The sequence below is a fragment of the Macaca thibetana genome, chromosome 15 (genome assembly GCF_024542745.1).
Source record: "Macaca thibetana thibetana isolate TM-01 chromosome 15, ASM2454274v1, whole genome shotgun sequence".
NCBI classification, from domain to species: Eukaryota; Metazoa; Chordata; class Mammalia; order Primates; family Cercopithecidae; genus Macaca; species Macaca thibetana.
Window position 1 is genome coordinate 45,637,599 of NC_065592.1, and position 19,563 is coordinate 45,657,161.

Sequence of the window (19,563 nt, forward strand, 5' to 3'; positions counted from 1 at the left end):
CAAACCCACAGCTTTAGCCTGGACCTTCCTCTTGATCTCCAGATCATTCTGCTTTATAGTTCTGCTTTCATTTAAAATGTGCTATAGCAGCTCATCCATTACCTTTCTCGTTTTTTCCGATACAGAACCATTTTCTTGGTTTCTAAGTCTTGGAGTCACAGTCACACATTTTCAGTGATGAAAATATTTCAGATGTTATTGATTTCAAGCTTTTGCTCATTATCCCATCTCCAATCATGCCAGCACATCTCATTCTTGAGCATATCTAACCATAGTAAGATATTTCTTTACTTGCAGCCTTCCTGTTACCCGTATCTACCCCTACTCCCCACTCTTTTCACGATCCTGGTATTGGAACCTCAGAGTCCACATTTGCTCCCCCTGAACGGAGGTATGTTCCCCAAGGCTGGGCCTCTCCTGTTCTTTCAGGCAGTCTTCAGGTCAATGTCCCTCAAAATACGGTGCTCAGAACTAAACACAAAACTCCAGGACACTGGAGTGGGACAGTGGATGGACTGTACTTCCAACAAAACACTGTAGATCTCCGAATAAACGCAAGATGGCACTATAAGCACGCACCTGGCCTAAAGCCCTGGTGAAAGCTCACCAGCAGGGGGGCTATCTCTGTGAGGCGGGAATTAGTTCTCTTGACAGATTAGGAAATGTGAAATGTAGACAGATTAAAACACTTGCTCAAGGTCAAACAACTAGGAAGTGGCAGAGCTAGAATTCTGCCTAACCCAGAGTCTGATTTCGGAGCCACTGTTCTTTTTACCACATTGGTACTACATGTGAAATTGTATCAGGCCAGGTTTTCCTATCTCTCATCTTATTTACATCAAAGAGTCAGAGGGGATGGGGACCACAATCCCATTAGGGAGGTGCTTCTGAATCACTCCCAGGGGACACTTGCAAGCTCCACCCTCCTGCTATCCCCAGTCAGTGCTTACACAAACTCTGCATTCTCCCTGGCTCACTGTGCTCCAGCCACACTTCCCCGTCCTTAAACATACCAGGTGCATGAACATCTCGGGGCCTTTTGCACCTGCTTTTCTTTCTGCCTGAATCTTCTCACCATTCAGGCATCAGCTCAAATACCACCCCCTCAATAAGACCTTCTCTGACTACCTCTGCCCCTCTGGCAAGTTGCTCTCTATCTCATTATCTTGTTTCATTTTCTTTTCAGCACTGTTGAACTTTCCAGCAATTAAAAGTTGTCCTTTTAGTGTGTTTATTGTCCATTACTACTCATAAGAGCTCCAGAAAAGTGGGATTTTATATTGTTCACTGCTGGATCCATAATGCCTGGAACAGAGGCTGGCACACAGTATGCAGTGAATAACGATCTGTTAAATGAGGGAATCTCCACGGTCACTCTTGATTCAAGCCAGTCTCACTGGCTTGAACCAGAAGCTTCTTACATACACCAACTAGCTTCTGAGATACAAATTTTATCTTCCAGAATAAAGTCTAATTTTCTCAGCGAGCTAGGTGCCCACACCTGCTACAAGCTAGGCTGCTCTCCCCTCAGACTTCCACACCTGCCCCCACTGACCCTACTCTTCCCGGTACATCCCTGTCATAAAGCACACTGCTTTTCCCATTGGGAATGTGTTCTTCCTTTCCGCCTGTTTATCAGTTTTCAAGGCTGAGCTGACTCTGGCTATCGGATTAGGTCATCCCAACCACAGCTTTCTTATACCCCCTATATAAAGTATGTCTGAATTAGACTGCTTATTCCTACCCTTTTAAAACTCCTCTCTGCTAAGTTCCCAGGATACAGTTTGAGGCAGAGGAATAAGATCAGGTAAGAAGGGGGTCCCTGTGGGGAATGGGTCTTAGTTCTACCCTCAGGGAATACACAGAATAAGTTTTCTTACTTTTCTATGTGACATTCATTAAGAAAACCAGAGACAGAGACTGTATTCACCCGAGTCAGTTTTTCTCTAGGTCAAATAGCCCCAGTCCCCCGGTTCCTTCTTAAAATGTGGTGCCCAGAACTCAATGGAATACCACTGAGCACTCACTGGTTCGGAGGAGTGAGAGACTATCCACTCTTTCTTTCTGGAGTCTATGAATGAATCCACTCATCTTAACTTTTTGGAAGCTCTACCAACTGCTGACTCATTCTGAGTTTGCAATCAAGTATCCCAAATCAACTCAAGTGCAGGTTACATATCAAATTTCACATTGGTCTCTGCTTTATTAGTTTTGTTCTTTCAAGATTCAGTAAGATCCCTTTAAATCTTGATTCTGCTGCTCAGTATCTCAAAGAGCCATCTCAGCTGCCCTTTTTTTTTTTTAATTTACTTTTTTTTGAGACAGAGTCTCACTCTGTCACCCATGCTGGAGTGCAGTGGTGCGATCTCAGCTTACTGCAACCTCCGCCTCCCAGGTTCAAGTGATTCTTGTGCCTCAGCCTCCCAGGTAGCTGGGACTACAGGCGTGCGCCACCATGCCTGGCTAATTTTTGTATTTTTAGTAGAGATGGGGTTTCTCCATGTTGGCCAGGCTGGTCTCGAACTCCTGGCCTCAAATGATTTGCCGACCTCAGCCTCCCAAAGTGCTGGGATTACAGGTGTGAGCCACCACACCTGGCCTACTTTAATTTTTTTTAGAGACAGGATCTCACTTTTTGCCCAGGCTGGAATGCAGTGGTGGGATCATAGCTCACTGTGCCTCAAAATCCTGGGCTCAGGCGATCCTCCCGCCTCAGCCTCCTGAGTAGCTAGGACTACAGGCGTGTGCCACCACTCCCAGCTATTTTTAATTTTTTTTTTTCTGGTGACACAGGGTCTCACTATATAGCCCAGGCTGGTTTCAAACCCCTGGCTTCAAGTGATCCTCCTGTCTCAGCCTCCCAAAGTGCTGGGATTATAGGTGTGAGCCACCTTGCCCAGCCGACCTTCTCAGCTTTCTATACTGTCATTCCTAGATTGCATCTACTGGTCCCTTCTTTTGTCATTCAAAGCTTGATGAATTGTCATTCGTTTTTGATTTAGAAAAAAGCTGTACAGAATCAAGAGAAGACTGGAGACTTATGGAACAGAGCAGCATCTTGATATGAAAAGTCTTAATCTGATAGAGAAAACACTTTTTAACTCCTCTCCTCACATCTCTGACCAGGATATTTCTTGCCCTCAGAACGCCAGTCATAGTATCCCATGAGATGCACCCAGCACACAGACACTGCACTCTAAGAAGGGAGTGGGTTCAAAGGACCCACTCGATCCTTGCTGTTTCTGATCCTGCCTCTTCCCTAGAGATCTCCCTCCTGTGCCCACCCCAAGGACAGCTCTTCAGTGTATGTTAGGAGCATGAGGTCTTCTGATGGACTGTGATCTCCCTGACAGCACAGATACTATTTATGGCTTTTAAACATTTTCTTTTGCAAAGCCAACAGACCCAACCTAAGGCTACAGGACAGCTGTGAGCCTCTGCTATCCCTGCTTCACCTCCCTTTCCTTCTAAACCCTCTGAGATTTGGCTTCCACTCTCACTACTCTCGAATGTTGCCTTCAGGATTCTTCATTATCTTAGGTGATTTCTCTTTAGAACTCTTTTGGTTCAAACTCTTTTTTTAAACTTTCTCCTCCTTTGGTTCCTGTGACTTCACTCTCTCCTGGTTTTTCTTTTCTTTTTGAGATGGACTTTCACTTTGTCACCCAGGATGGAGTGCAGTGGCATAATCTTGGCTCACTGCAACCTCTGCCTCCCAGGTTCAAGCAATTCTGCCTCAGCGTGTATAGCTGGAACTACAGGCACCCGCCACCACACCCAGCTGATTTTTGTATTTTTAGTAGAGACGGGGTTTTACCATGTTGGTCAGGCTGGTCTTGAACTCCTGACCTCAGGTGACCCGCCCACCTCAGCCTCCCAAAGGGCTGGGATTACAGGCATGAGCCACCATGCCTGACCTCTCCTGCTTTTTCTTCTATTGTCCTAATTCTTTTCAGTCTCTTTTAAGGCTGCTGCTCATCCCTTAAGTCACAGTATCCCCTTCTTCCCTTTATAACTCCACATATTCTCCCTGGATCCTCTCTCAGCCACAAGCATAGCTTTAGCTACCACTTTTGTTTTTTATTTTTGAGACAGAGTCTCACTCTGTTTCCCAGGCTGGAGTGCAGTGGCATGATCTAGGCTCACTGCAACCTCTGCCTCCTGGGTTCAAGCGATTCTCCTGCCTCGGCCTTCCACATAGCTGGGATTACAGGTGTGCACCACCACACCCAGCTAATTTTTGTATTTTTAGTAGAGATGGGCTTTCACCAGGTTGGCCAAGCTGGTCTTGGACTCCTGAACTCAGGTGATCTGCCTGCGTTGGCCTCCCAAAGTGCTGGGATTACAGGTGTGAGTCACCATGTCTAGCGAGTGCCAGCTACCACTTTTATTCCAATGACTTTCCAATCTGCACAGTGCTTTCTCCTGACTTCAGGGAAGACATCCCTTCCAGTCCGTCTTCTACCCAAACAACCAGTGATCCAATTACTTTTTTTTTTTTTTGAGACGGAGTCTCGCTCTGTCGCCCAGGCTGGAGTGCAGTGGCGTGATCTCAGCTCACTGCAAGCTCTGCCTCCCGGGTTTACGCCATTCTCCTGCCTCAGCCTCCTGAGTAGCTGGGACTACAGGCACCCGCCACCTCGCCCAGCTAGTTTTTTGTATTTTTTAGTAGAGATGGGGTTTCACCGTGTTAGCCAGGATGGTCTCGATCTCCTGACCTTGTGATCCGCCCGTCTCGGCCTCCCAAAGTGCTGGGATTACAGGCATGAGCCACTGTGCCTAGCCCAATTACTTTTTTTTTTTAAACAAGGCCTGAAGGAGCAAACAACCAGTGATCTTTCTAAAATGCAAATCAAAACATACAATTAAGCAGACAGAAAAACCAAACCAAACAAAAACAAACAAATGCCAAAAGCCATTTCTCTGACTAAAATCTTTCAGTGGTTCCACCTGTTTTCCACTATGGCTACACCAAATTATATGCAGTTCCTAGAAAGGGTCAAGCTATTCTGTACCTTTGTGGTTTTGTACAGACTATCCTGTGAGCCTAGAACATTCTTCTTACAAGTCTTCACAAAGACTAATCCTAATCATCTTTCTAGATTGGCCTTAAATGTAAACTGCATTAGCAGTTCCTCCGACATTTCAGTCTGATCTAGATACCCCTCTCACTGGCCAGTATGCAACACTGCCATCTCTGCATTTTAATGATCGACTACATTTTCTGTTTCCATCCTTAGCTGGAATCCTTGAAAACAGTCATCCCTCTCATCTCTCTGTCACCAGCACCCCCTTAACACACTAGTATAAAATATTTATTTAAAATGTAACAAAATAAATAGGGAAAGAGCTGGCCTAGGGAGGCCACTGTGTTCCGGCCGGGGCGAAAGAGCAAGACTCCGTCTCAAAAAGAAAAAAAAAAACCTGACGCTCAGTGTGTGTGTTGTTGTTAGACGTATCCCTTGGTTGCCCCTTAGGCACCGCAAATTCCTAAATGTCCAAACCTAACTGATGTCTTATCCCTCTTCCAGGAAATCTCCTGTGATTACAGCCCCTATCCATGGCCTCATCTTTCCCATCATCCAGGTTCAGAATCAGTCTTCTGAATCCTTCATTTCCCAATCAGCCTCTAAGTCCTGCTGATTTTATCTCCTCAGTGTATTTTTTCTTTTTCTTTTTTTTTTGAGACAGAGTCTCACCCTGTCTGCTCAGGCTGGAGTGCATTGGTGTGATCTCGGCTCAGTGCAACCTCCGCCTCCTGGGTTTAAGCGATTCACCTGCCTCAGCCCCCTGAGTAGCTGGGATTACAGGCGGGTGCCACCACTCCTGGCAAATTTTATTTTTTAGTAGAGATGGGGTTTCATTATGTTGGTCAGGCTGGTCTCAAACTCCTGACCTCAAGTGATTCGCCCGCCTCGGCCTCCCAAAGGGCTGGGATCACAGGCGTGAGTCACTGCGCCGGGTCTGCTCAGTGTATTTTTGAGTCCTCTGTCTTTCCTCAGTGAGCCCACTCCACTGTAGCTGTGGGACCTGCCCTGGCCTGGAGGGATAACAGATCTAGGATGTGGAACCTCTGGTGGTATGGACAGGGTGGTTTGGCGGGGACCCGTCACGGAGGTGGCCATGCATATCCTGCTGGTGAATAGCCACATATTCGCTAACCCTTAGGCTTCTTACCATCAGCTCTAGCTCTTGCATCCCTCTGGGTATGGCTGTTGGCTGGGCTCCCCGGGAGAGCAGTCCCTGGATCCATCAGCTGAGCCAGGGGGCCTTGCCCCGCAGCTCTAAGGCCAGCAGGAGGCATCTCACTGGAGTGGGGTCCCTGACAGACCTGGGTGGACCAGGGTGGACTTGGCTTTGGGCCAAGTAAGTCCATGCCTGGCCCCAAGGGCATGGGTGGCAGGCTATGGCTACAGCGAGTGCCCTCATCCAGTGGGGCCCCCCGATCTTGCTGGGCTTCTTGGATGGGTGAGAACTCCTGGGAGGAGTCCCCAACACTCACACGAAGTGGGGGCGAGCCAGAGCCTCCAGTTTTCTTCCGGCCCTTGGCCAGCTCGGCAAAGGAGGTGACCCTCCTGGGTGGGGAGCTAGGCCCGGCTATGGCTGCAGGGCCCTCACTTAAGCGCACTGGGCAACTCAACATGCGTTCCAGTGAGCCCAGGCGGACAGGAGGGCTGCGCTCCAGGCTGCGATCATAGCTGCGGGAGCGCTGACGTCCAGTGCTGAGGTTGGGGGGTGAAGTATTCGTGTATACTTGCCCCTCAAGCACAGTGGGGCCCACAGCAGCTGCTGCCTCGCTGGAGGAACTCACTGCTTCTTGTTCCTCTGGCTGGACTTCTGGCTTCTGGAATAGGTAATACTCAGAGGGCTGGCTGGGGCCTGGGTCTGGGCCAGGGCCTGGTGGGGGACTTATCTTGGTGTGTTCCTCAGAGCAGCTGGTGATGGAAGAGCCAGCAGGGCTTGGGGATGATTGGGAGGACAGGTCACAGGTGACAAGTTTATAGTAATTTTGTGTGGCCACAACAAGACGGGCCTGGCTTTGGAAGCAGGCTGTGAGGTCAGCCACTGCTGGGCATGGCTCACAGTGTGGGCGGTAGGAGTTGCAGTTGGCATCAAGCTCAGGAGATGAGGCATGAGGGCAACCATAGCCCCCTTCCCTTTCTCCACTTTCAGGGTGATGGGACTCATAAGACATCTTAGACTCAGCTGGGGAGGGCTGCAGATCCAGGTAGAAGGCGCCAGGGTCTGAGTGGCTGCAGAAGGAAGAGTCGCTGCAGGACTGTGGGGCAGAGTTGAGATTGGCACGGGGAGTGCCATGCATCTTGTTGTAGAGGGTGCTGAAGGTGACCAGCACACCATCTGAACTGTTGCAGGAAGAGTCGCTCACGTAGCCCATGGACTGGTCAGCTGCCTCGGACTGACTGGATGTGCTACTGCAGCGGCAGTGCTGGGCCCCTGAGCCAGAGCATCCAGGGTTCCTTGGGGATTCATCTGAACTAAGCTTCCATTCCTGGTCAAAGGAAAAGCCAGAGGTATCGCTGGCTCCACCCCCGCTGCCACTCCCACCAGGTCCCCCATACTCATCCAGCTCCATAGTGTCTGCTTCCAGCTCTGGCCGGCAGCAGTGGCTGGCGCTGCACTGCTGGGTATCCAAGGTCGTCACTGGCTCCTGTTCCTGCCCTTCCACCACTCCAGCCCGACTGCGTGTTGCCCCCCATGGCCTGCCCACTCCGGGGCCAGATGGTGGCAGCTGGAAAGAGGATAGATGAAAGGTGGGCTGGCTAGTGCCATGCAGGTGGAAGGACTGCTGGGTGGCACTGTCACCAATGCTGTCATCATACAGGTCACCAAGTCCTGGCTCACCCACACCCTCCTGCAGCAAGAAGGGGTTGTGTCGTTTGGGGGCTCCAGGGCCTCTTCCATCCCGACTCCTACTCTTGGTGCTGTCTATAGACCGTGCAGTTCCTCCTGGAGCAGAGTGCAGGCTGCTGAACAGCAGAGAGTCAGCTTGTCCTAGGTCTTGATCAGGCTGGGTGATGCCCAGCTCAGGTGGGCAGAAGGGATTAGGTCTTGTGCTCCCACTACCTCCACCTGCTCCTCCACAGCACTGCCTGTCTGGGACCTGGCAGTGCACCAGGGGGATGTGATGAACGATGAGGGTCTCTCCAGTCAGCTTTGGGGGACTATCCATTCTGGAAAGTTCGAATAAGGGCTTCAACAGCACCAGACACTGTCCCTGGAGCCCAGTGGGGCAGAACACATTTCATCAGGAGAGCTTGGCACCTGGAGAGAGAGGGAAAGAAAGGGAACCTAATGTCACCTCCCTGGAAGTCAGGGGCATGCCCTTCCCTACAGCATTTTCAGATGGAGAAGAGCCCAGGAAGAGAAAAGGCTTGAGTCAAGATGGAGCTTGACCACACAGCCCAATAGGTGGGTGGGGACCTAACCATGCTTTCTGCATTGCACAGGTGCAGCACCTGAGGTCCCCCTTAATTTTAAGGTCACCATGCATCAAATTATGACAAAAGGCCAAGTCCTTCTAATGCCACATATGAAGGTTTGGGCAGTACTTTCCCCTTCTCTTTCAAGGACTATGTCCTTGGCAGTAACCAATGACTAGTCCTCAGCACAAAAAAACTATGAATAATGACACAATTAAGAAAAAAACATCTAGGACGTCTAAGGCTTAGACACAGCTACAGCACATAAGTTTACAGACGAGGGAAAATCATGAATAATATGAACTCATAGCAATAAGCTGTAATTTTGCAAGAAGCATATTTTAAAATATACGGTATGATCTGACCAAGTGACTGTTATCTCTGATCCCCTTTCTCGTCCTATGAGCCCCAGAATATTTGTCCCTCTCTGATGACCGTGGGCTAAGTATCCTTACTATCCTCACTGCTGTACTAGAACTTCTTGAATGCAGAGACTGAGTTGGGCATTAGGGTGACTGCAAGTTATGACTGATGTCAACCTCTTCCTCCTCAATGGGGGTGGGGGGACCTAGTTTTATGTCTTCTGTATCATTCTAACACATCATAAGATAAACATGAAAGGCATAATACACTCTTAACATGTGTCTAGCTCAGGATAGACATCCTGAAGTGCCCAAATGCTGCCCAGTTTTAGCTTAGAACCTTCACTAATGGGATCCACTGGAAAGTCTTCTCATCCCAGTTTTACCTCTTATAGGCTAAAGCAAAGTTTTCTCTTGTTCAAGGTCTCCTGGTGCTAAGGACACAGAACCCATCCTGAGCTTCTCTGGTCTCTTGGCTGCACCATGGCAGTGTGGCCTGCTCAAGTTCTAGTCTGCTGTGTTTCCACGTTCAGGTTGCAACAGTCTTCATTCCCTTCGACTCCTCACATGTAATGTTCCAAATTCATTCATTTCCCTTCTTTTTTTATTCCTATTATTTCCTTTTCACTCACCTTGAGTCTAAATCCCCCATTGCCTTTCTCTTCATCATTTAACTGAATCCTTGACACCATCAATCTCTTAAAATTTAACTCATTTAGACCACAGGGTCCCAGCTCATGTGGAATGTGGTAAGGGCTGAGGCAAGTCACATATACTCAAGGACATGAACAAACAATGCATAAAAAATATGGCTAAGTATATGTATGAGGGACAAGGTATTAATATACAATTGTGTTAAATTTAAGCAGCAATTATTATTTACAATCTTGCTTCCTCCCCCTCTTTCTGAGAGGAAGGCAGGCTCCTCTGTTGAGCTTCCAAGCCTTTGTGTGTTTATTGGGCTAATGGGTAGAGATGTAGGACAGACATTAAGACAGTCTGAGCTACAAGATTAAGGGTTATAGAAGAAAACATAGGAGTAAATCTTTGTTATCTTGGATTAGGTGATGGTTTCTTAGATATTAACACCAAAGGCACAAGTGACAAAAGAAAAAACATAAATTGGACTCGGTAAGAACCAAAACCTTTTGTGCTTCAAAGGATACCACCAAGAAAGTGAAAAGACAATCCATAAAATGGGAGAAAATATTTGCAACTCATACACCTGATAAAAGACTTCTAATCAGAATATATAAAGAACTCTTACAACTCAACAATAAAAAGACATTTGAAGCTGGGCACGGTGGCTCATGCCTGTAATCCTAACGCTTTGGGAGGAGGCGGGAGGATCACGAGGTCAGGAGATCGAGACTACCCTGGCCGACATGGTGAAATCCCGTCTTTACTAAAAATATAAAAATTAGCTGGGTGTGGTAGTGCATGCCTGTAATCCCAGCTACTTGGGAGGCTGAGGCAGGATAATCGCTTGAACCAGAGAGTCGGAGGTTGCAGTGAGCTGAGATCATGCCACAGCGCTCCAACCTGGCGAGAGAGTGAGACTCTGTCTCAAAAAGAAAAGAAGACATATGATCCAGTTTAAAACAGGGCAAACAGTATGAATAGGCATTTCTCTGAAGAAGACATACAAGTGGCTAACCAGCACATGAAAAGATGTTCAACATCATTAGTCATTAGAGTAATAAAAATTGCAACGAGATACTACTTCTCTCCATCTGGGATGGGTAAAATAAGAAATACAGACAATAACAACTAGCAAATGATGATGATATGAAGAAACGGGAACCCTGAAACATTGCCGGGGGGTATTGTAAAATGGTGCAGTTACTTTGGAAAAGTCTGACAGTTTCTCAAAATGTTAAACATAGTGTCATGACATGACCCAGCAACTGCACTCCTGGGTATATACCCAAGAAAAATGAAAACATATGTTCACACTAAAGCTTGTACACAAATGTTCATAACAGCATTATTCACAGTAGCCAAAAATTTAGGCACAATCGAAGCCAGTCACAAAGGGCTTTTATGATGTATGATTCCATTTATATGAAATGTCCAGAATAGGCAAATCCATAGAAATAGAATGTCTTGAAATCAGGCCAAGCACAGTGGCTCATGCTTGTAATCCCAGCACTTCGGGAGGCTGAGGCGGGCGGATCACTTGAGGTCAAGAGTTCAAGACCAGCCTGGCCAACATGGTGAAACCCCATCTCTACTAAAAATACAAAAATTAGCCGGGTGTTTGTCACCATTTTTGTAAATAAACATGTCTGTACACATAGAAGAAAATCTGTAATGTGCAACAAACTGTTACTAGTGCCTATCTCTGTTGAGTGATTTGGATTTTTAATTTTATTCTTTTTGCTTCAGCTGTATTTTCTAATTTGTACATAATAAATACCCATTTTTTGCAATTTTTAAGCAATTTTAAAAATTTAAGCAAATTTTTTTTTTTTTGAGACAGGTTCTCACTCCCAGGCTGGAGTGCAGTCGTGCGATCATGGCTCACTGCAACCTCACCGTAGCCTCTGCCTCCTGAGTAGCTAGGACCACAGGCGTGTGCCACCACACCTGGCTAATTTTTGTATTTTTTGTAGAGATATGGTTTCTCCATGTTGCCAAGGCTGGTCTCGAACTCTTGGGCTCAAGTGATCCACCTGCCTTGGCCTTCCAAAGTGCTAGGATTACAGGTGTGAGCCACCATGCCGGGCCTAAACAATTTTTTTTTCTTTGAGGGGGTTTCTCCTTTCATACATACTAGGTTTCCCCTGGAGTCCTGGCCATAATCTCGAAGCCTGGACTAAAAGGAGTATAGAGAACTTTCTTACGTACATAGCAGTAATTTTAGGGGTACTTATGGGTTGCAGCCATCACTGACCTTCAATGAGTACCTTTTCTTCCTTTTTAAAGCATTTTCAAGAGGCATTCACAAGTATCACATAAAAGAATGTATGATTCTGCCCACAAAACCATTACTAGGACATACATGCATTAATATGGAAAACCTGATGCACAGATACAGATTGCAGAAAGCTGACTCTAAATCAGAGACAAAGGACACATGAGCATGGGAGATGACGGAGCCCTTGGCTGGAGGGCACTAACAGTTGTAATGTAATGTTGACATATGTATCTCCCAGACTGGAGCACAGTTCCGAGGCTGGAGACTGCAATACAGTGAACTCTGTGCTTGAACACAGTAGGTGCCTGGTTATTTGTTGACTACTTCTCCCATTAAAAGAACCTGAGTTGTTAGTCTTTTTATGATTGAATTATAGGAGTTTTAACATTCTGGATACAAGTCCTCTGTCAAATAATATGTCTCATGAACATTTTCTCTCAGCCTGTGGCTTGTCTGTTTTCTTAACTGTGTTTTTTGATAGTTTTTAATTTATCAAATTTAAATTGACCAATTTATCAGTTTGTTTCTCTATGGTTAAATCTTTCTGTATCCTAAGAAATCTTTACCTGTCCTAAGATCATAAAGAAATGTACCTATGGTTTTCTTCTAAAAGCTGTATAGTTTTAGCTTTTACATTTAGGTTGTATTGAATCCTACTTTAACTGTCAAGCTCTTTCACTGATTGATTTCATTTTATTTTATACTTCTGTATCTCAGAGAAGATCTTATTCCTTTTTGATCTCCACACAACCAAGGGAAATGCCCAGCAATGGCTCCTCCATAGACGATTCCAATTCAGCCATCTAAGGGGAAGTTCTCCAGGCATCTCATGAGATTTTGTACTCATGCTTTGCCCACCCGGTTCACATTTACTTACAAGGCACTTTTTATGTATGTCATATCTTACTGATCCTTACATAAACTTACCAAAGGAGGCGGAGCCATCTTCATTTTCAAAAATAAGGAAATTTACACTCAGAAAAATGAAATGACTTGCCCAAGACCACTCAGTGAATAAATAACAGAATTAAGATGAGACTCAGGAATCCTAACTTTTGACCTTTTTTCTTGATCAGTTAAGAATATAATGAGAGTAGACCCAGCATGGGGGCTCACGCCTGTAATCCCAGCACTTTGGGAGGCCGAGGCAGGCGGACCATGAGGTCAAGAGATTGAGAACATCCTGGCCAACATGGTGAAACCCCGTCTCTACTACAAATACAAAAATTAGCTGGGTGTGGTGGCACGCTCCTGTAATCCCAGCTACTTGGGAGGTTGAGGCAGGAGAATCACTTGAACCCAAGAGGTGGAGTTTGCAGTGAGCTGAGATCGTGCCACTGCACTCCAACCTGGGTGACAGAGCGAGACTCCATCTTAAAAAAAAAAGAAAAAAAGAGAGTAAACTGTACATATGACACCACAGAGAACATTTACTGAGAGTGTATCTCAGGCTCCTTTCCTGGGAGTGACTTTTTCTACATCAAGACAAGTGGCCCATCCCCTCTAATGAAGGTGAAGAGAAAACACTGAGCTGGAAGAGCTCATTTCAGACTTTTTCTGCCCTGACTAAATGGAGAGACATGGAAGATGCGGATGGGGAAGAAACAGAGGATCCAGAATAAGAAGAAAGTTCTATGAGAGCCTCTTTCCTGGCCCTTGTCCCAAATGGGTGTCTCTTGTCCTATTATAATACTATAAATGATCATTTATTCAATACTTATATGCCATTAATTTACATACATCATCTTTAAATGTACTGTAACATTTTTAAGTAGGCATAATCCTTCCCATTGTAAAGATGAGAAAACCAAAGCTTAGAGTGTATAAGTAGTTTGCCCATATTTACACATCTGAGATGGGATTCATTCCCAGGTCTGCCCAATTTGTAATTATTTCCACTACAATGGCCTTCCACAGAAAATGATTGGGGCCACACCCTCTTCCTAAAGTCCTTGCAATTACTCTGCTCCCAGAGCAGCTGCACCCTACCTGTCCTGGGTAGACCCACATTTCAGCCTCCATTTACGCAGGTTATGTCTATCTGCCTCTCTATTCTATGAACCTACAATCCCTTTCATACTGTCCCCAGGCTGTGATCACACTTGTCAATCTCACCTCCTGCCCCAGTTCCCAGCCCTCATCTCCCTGCCCCATACATAGTCTCAAGTCTCATTTTTCCCTGCTCTGTGGTTCACATTCCTAGACACTTCCTGGGAACAAATACACTCCCATAACTATCCAGTGTATTCCTCAACTATATATTTGCACAACATGGCACTACTGTCTCCTATTATCCTATGTTTTTGAACCCTCTACCAAGGTAGTTATTAGAAGTGGGAATTTTTTTACAATTATTTTTTACAGACAGAGTCTAGCTTTGTTGCTTAGGCTAGAGTGCAGTGATGCGATCATAGCTCACTGCACCTTGAACTCCTGGGCTCAAGTGATCCTCCCACCTCAGCCTCCTTAGTAGCTGGGACTACAGGTGCACACCACAATGCCTGGCTAATTTTTAAATTTTTTGTAGAGACAGGGTTTCACCATGTTGCCCAGGCTGGTCTCAACTCCTAGGCTCAAGTGATCCTCCCACCCCAGCCTCTCAAAGTGCTGGGATTACAGGTGTGGAAATGGGAATTTAGGGAACTCTTCCTACCTGCTCAGCAATGGAGCAACTCTGGGCAGGAAAACCCCAGAAAAAAGATTTCCTCTAGCTTTGGTCATCAATGTCTTTCTGCCAGTCATAGAACCCTTCCCTCTTTTTTGGCCTTCTGAATAAAGACGGGAAAGACAATGGTCTTCAATTGCTCTTCTCTAGCAATCTGACCTTGACTTGAGATCCTGATAAGATGCCTCTGTAGGGCTGATAACCCTTTTCCTGACTGGTCCTCTCCTGGGTAGGATCAAAGGGAGAAGGGCGGGAGGGTAGATCTGGGAGTGTTAGCTTACGCTTAGGTCTCTTCTTGAAGGCTTATTGTAACAGGTCAGGTGCCCTAGGCATTACAATGACTGTCCCTACCCCTGCCACACACTGTGGGGCACCCTGTTTTCTTACTCCATCCTTACCTGGAGCCTGGTGGCTCCCATAGCACCAGAAGATATGGTATGTGTGTCTATGTGCATGTATAGCTATGTGCATGTATGTATGTATGTATGTGTGTGTGGACAGAAAGGCTTCCCAGCCCCTTCTCTTGAAAGCTGCATGGATCCTTGCATGTTCTCCATCATAAACTTACAGTAGCTATAGGGGTGTCTCCTCCCATTAAGCCTTTGTTTCTAGATCTGACTCCCCCATCCCTGACCCATACTAGAAGCTTCATTAGAAATGCCCAAAAAGGAAGGATGCGATCTGCTTCTTGACAAAATAGCATAAATGGCATTAGCCCAAGCCTTGGCTTTTCCCCATCTCTGCACCATAGCCCAAATGTATGCATGGATGAGCTCGTCTAATGCTGTGCTCCCGCACATTCCCTTTATCCCCCCAGCACCGTCCCCCTCTCCCTTTTGGAAAGACAAAGCCAACCCTCAGAAGCCAGGGCCCAAATGTGCTGATCAGTATCCTAGCATCTCTGCCCTGCCCCTCCCCCAGCTCCCTGAGCCATACCTTTGTCAGGAGCCTTGAGCTGGACCCCTGATGTGTCTGTCCCTTTTGCACTCCGACCAAGCTCTACCTCGACAGTTCCAGCTGAGACACTGTTCCACGGGACCACACAGGGGAACTGGACCGATTTCCTAAGATCTGATTTCTGCTAATACAATGGCATCGTTGCTAATGCAGGGAGGCTGCGCAATCCCAGCCCCAGTCTCCGTGCTGCTGCCGCGGCTGCTGGTGATGCGGTGACGTTGCTGCTAAGGGAAGGGGGAAGGGAAAGGAGCAGGCAGGCCCACAGCACAGCCACTCAGCCTCCCTCCCTTCCAGTCCCTGTGGGCCCTTTAGCCTAGGGAAGGGGGAGGGTAGAGAAAGGAGCCAGCCACAGAGGGCAGTCAGTGCTGGAAGATGGAGAACTCTCAAGACAGCAAAGGAAAAATGGGGAGAGTTGTGTCTAGCTCCTCTTTTGTCCTTAGGCGTCTCAGGGAAGATGTCTGGGCAGAGCCTTGGAGCTTCCTTCCTTCTTTAGGCTCCTCCTTTTATATCTTAACCAGAAACCTCTCCCTCCTCTTTTTGCCCATTGTGAATGACTCTGTTTTCCAGCTTTTTCCTCTAACCAGGATTCCAGACTAGCCTCAGGGTGGGGCAGTCAGCCTGGGAGGGGATTCCTGAAGCCCAGAAGGGAGGCTGCAAGGACCAGTCACCATTCTGCCAGCAGTAACTTGAACTCAGTCCTGGTGGATGGCCCACGAGTCTTAGCACTGGCCTTCCTAGAGAGACAGGGTGCTAGGCAGGCTTCTGTACACTGGGGTGGTAAGTCTTAAGGACCTGGAGGCTGCAGGCCCTCTTCCTAACATGGTATTCAATTCAGTTCCCTGGGTCTTCAGAGGTCTACTCGCTGTGGCTGAAGTAGAACTGGCCCCTCTCACATACATCGGTTCTCAGTCAGTGCTCAGCTGGGTCCAGCTGGGTTTGTGTGGAGGCAGAATCCCTCTAGCTGGGCTGAGAGGCCAGGAAGCCTATCTTCCCAGGGAAAGGAAGGCAGGGGACAGTGGTCTCTCCTAGGCCAGAGAGAAATCTCAGTTCTGCTTGGAGACCTACAGAGTCCTCTGCTCCTTCCCTGCTCCACCCTCCTCAGGTTCTGGGCCAATTCTGTGGGAATAAGGAAAAAGGAAGAAACTGCAGCTAGAGCCAGTTGTACAGGAAGTTGCGGTGAGGTCTCTGTCCACTTTGTGTCACTGCTCCCTGCTGCTACGCTTGAATACAGAGATAGTCTCAAGCAGGGGTTGGTCCCCAAACACTAGCCCTGCCTAGGGCTCCTCCCAAGGTGACTACTATCTGGACTCCACAGCCATGCCCTCGGATTTCAGGGCGTGAGAAAGAAGCCTTTGGAGAAACCACTGGCCAAGACCATAACAGCTATCCCTCAGGATCCGGAAGAGATGTAACTTCTTTTCCTTTCTTGTTTCTCCTATTCCCTATGACACCCATGTGTCCACTGACACCATGCTCAGCTGAGTCAATTGTAGAGAGAACAAAAACACACAAAGACACAAAGATCCATCTCCAGCCTTGACTTGTTTGAGCAGCCATGGCCCCTTGATCCTATAAAGCAGGGAACAGTGAGGAAGGGAAGGAAGGAGGGAGACTGCTGTTCCTAGCCAGCCACTGAAAGGTGAGGAAATGGTGTCACTCTGCCTTCCTCTTGCCTAGCTGATACAGAACACAAAGCACGGTTGGATAAGCATCTGTAGGTTAGGGCAAAGTTAATCTTCATGACCAAGCATTTGGAGTTCAAGCTTCTTACCATGAGAGCTCTGGGCCCAGGGTCTTTGACTCTGAAATTTCTGTGAGGCTAAGTCATGCATTGTGCTGCACAGCCAGTGTTTCCAGTTGCCTATGGAAGGTGGCAGCTCTCAGACCTCTAGTGCCTGGCTTAATTCACTACATCACAGACAACCTTGCCACTTACTTCCTAACCACTACTGCCAAAGATCTAGGGCTTTTGAGGAAAGATCAAATTATTTTCCAACCAGAAACAAAACACAAATACTGTTACATTATAAACCTCAACCACCTCCTAACTAGTCTCCCCACTTGTAATTTACTTTTTAGTACTACCAGATTCATCTCCCTAAAGCACCACCTTTCTTCAACATGCCACTCCTCCTGGCCATTTTAATGGTTTCTCATTACCCAGAGAATCAAGTTGAGCCTCCTCATTTTGGCTTTAGAGGTCATCCATCTCGGCTATCTACTCTTTTTTTTTTTTTTTTTTTTTTTGAGTTTCACTCTTGTCATCCAGGCTGGAGTGCAGTGGCGTGATCTTGGCTCACTGCAACCTCCGTCTCCCGGGATCAAGTGATTCTCCTGTCTCAGCCTCCTGAGTAGCTGGGATTACAGGCACGCACCACCATGACCCGGCTAAGGTTTATATTTTTAGAAGAGATGGGGTTTTGCCATGTTGGCCAGGCTGGTTTTGAACTCCTGACCTCAGGTGATCCACGTGCCTCGGCCTCCCAAAGTACTGGGATTACAGGTGTGAGCCACCGTGCCCACCCTCGGCTGTCTACTCCACTCAACCTTGGTTTCCCATCATGCAATCCTTGAAACATGTTTCAGAAGATCATTTCCACTCTACTGCATTTGTTCATTCAGACTCTCCTTCCTGTTACACTTGGCCCTGTTCAAAATTATCCAAACCTACCAGGCCCAGAGCAACTCCTCCATCAAGTCTCCTCTGATTACCCCAGAGCCAGAAATAATCTGTCCTCTGAACCAGTGGTTGCAGGTGGTTGATTTTACAGACAAGAAAACAACTTCCACAAAAAACAGGTGGATCAATATTGGATTGCCAACTTCTTTTTTTTTTTTTTTTGAGACGGAGTCTCGCTCTGTCGCCCAGGCTGGAGTGCAGTGGCCGGATCTCAGCTCACTGCAAGGCCAACTTCTTATATTGTCAAGTAGCATCATTACAAAACTTTACATCAATGATCATAACTTTATAAGAAAGAGCATACTGTACTTTTCTCATTGCATTGCATATTAATGGTGAACTTCATCAGCAACTAGAATCAGTCCCTGAGAAGTTTTGATTAAGTAAATCATGTCACTTAACATGGTTATTGTTCTTTTTTGCCTATCTGCCTTAACATCTCTTCTAGACTGCAAAGTTGGAGTTATAGTCATCTGTGCATCTCCATTATCCAGTATATAAGACAATATCATTTTTATTTTGTGTTTCCCATAAAACCTAGCATAGTGCTTGGCATTCAGAAGGTGTCTTATGCTTGGCATATGGAAGTCTTGTTGAACAAGAATAATCTAAAAAGAGATGCTCCTTGTGTGTAAATCAGAATAAGTGGTGGGTAGACTTGACTAAATAAGCTTAGAAGACTGTTTTTCATGTGGGGAAAAAAAAATCTATTAAAAAGAAGCTTAGGCGGCCGGGCACAGTGGCTCACGCCTGTAATCCCAGCACTTTGGGAGGCCGAAGTGGGCCGATCACCTGAGGTCAGGAGTTCAAGACCAGCCTGGCCAACATGGTGAAACCTTATCTCTACTAAAAATACAAAAATTAGCTGGGTGTGGTGGTGGGCACCTGTAACCCCAGCTATTCGGGAGGCTGAGGCAGGAGAATCACTTGAACCCAGGAGGCGGAGGTTGCAGTGAGCCGAGATTGCACCACTGCACCTCAGCCTGGACAACAAGGGCGAGACTCCATATCTAAAAAAAAGAAGCTTAGGCAACAAAGAAGTAATTCTTCGTAACCTAGAGTTAGGCAACACATTCTTAGACAAGATATAAAATATGTAAGTGACAAAAGAAAAAAACAGAAAAACTTTGACTTCCTGCTGGCAAAATGAGAAAATAGAACAATAAATAAACTAGACTTCATAAAAATTTAAAACTTTTGTTCTTCAAAGGACACAATCAAGAGAGTCAAGGCCGGGCGCGGTGGCTCAAGCCTGTAATCCCAGCACTTTGGGAGGCCGAGACGGGCGGATCATGAGGTCAGGAGATCGAGACCATCCTGGCTAACAAGGTGAAACCCCGTCTCTACTAAAAAATACAAAAAACTAGCCAGGCGAGGTGACGGGCGCCTGTAGTCCCAGCTACTCAGGAGGCTGAGGCAGGAGAATGGCCTAAACCCGGGAGGCGGAGCTTGCAGTGAGCTGAGATCCGGCCACTGCACTCCAGCCAGGGCAACAGAGTTAGACTCCGTCTCAAAAAAAAAAAAAAAAAAAAAAAGAG

The 19,563-nt window shown here is 46.8% G+C and overlaps 2 protein-coding genes across 2 annotated transcripts in view; both read right to left on the minus strand.

Annotated features, from left to right (window-relative positions):
• Nucleotides 1-17,600, minus strand: part of RUSC2 (RUN and SH3 domain containing 2) — a 24,655-nt gene extending 7,055 nt beyond the window's left edge. The window contains 2 exon segments of the mRNA XM_050762068.1: nt 6,178-8,283; nt 15,325-17,600. Coding sequence (XP_050618025.1) covers nt 6,178-8,191 — 2,014 coding nt within the window. The 5' untranslated portion in view covers nt 8,192-8,283; nt 15,325-17,600.
• The window catches only part of CCDC107 (coiled-coil domain containing 107), a 232,499-nt gene that overhangs the window by 112,371 nt on the left and 100,565 nt on the right, over nt 1-19,563 (minus strand). The window lies entirely within an intron of this gene.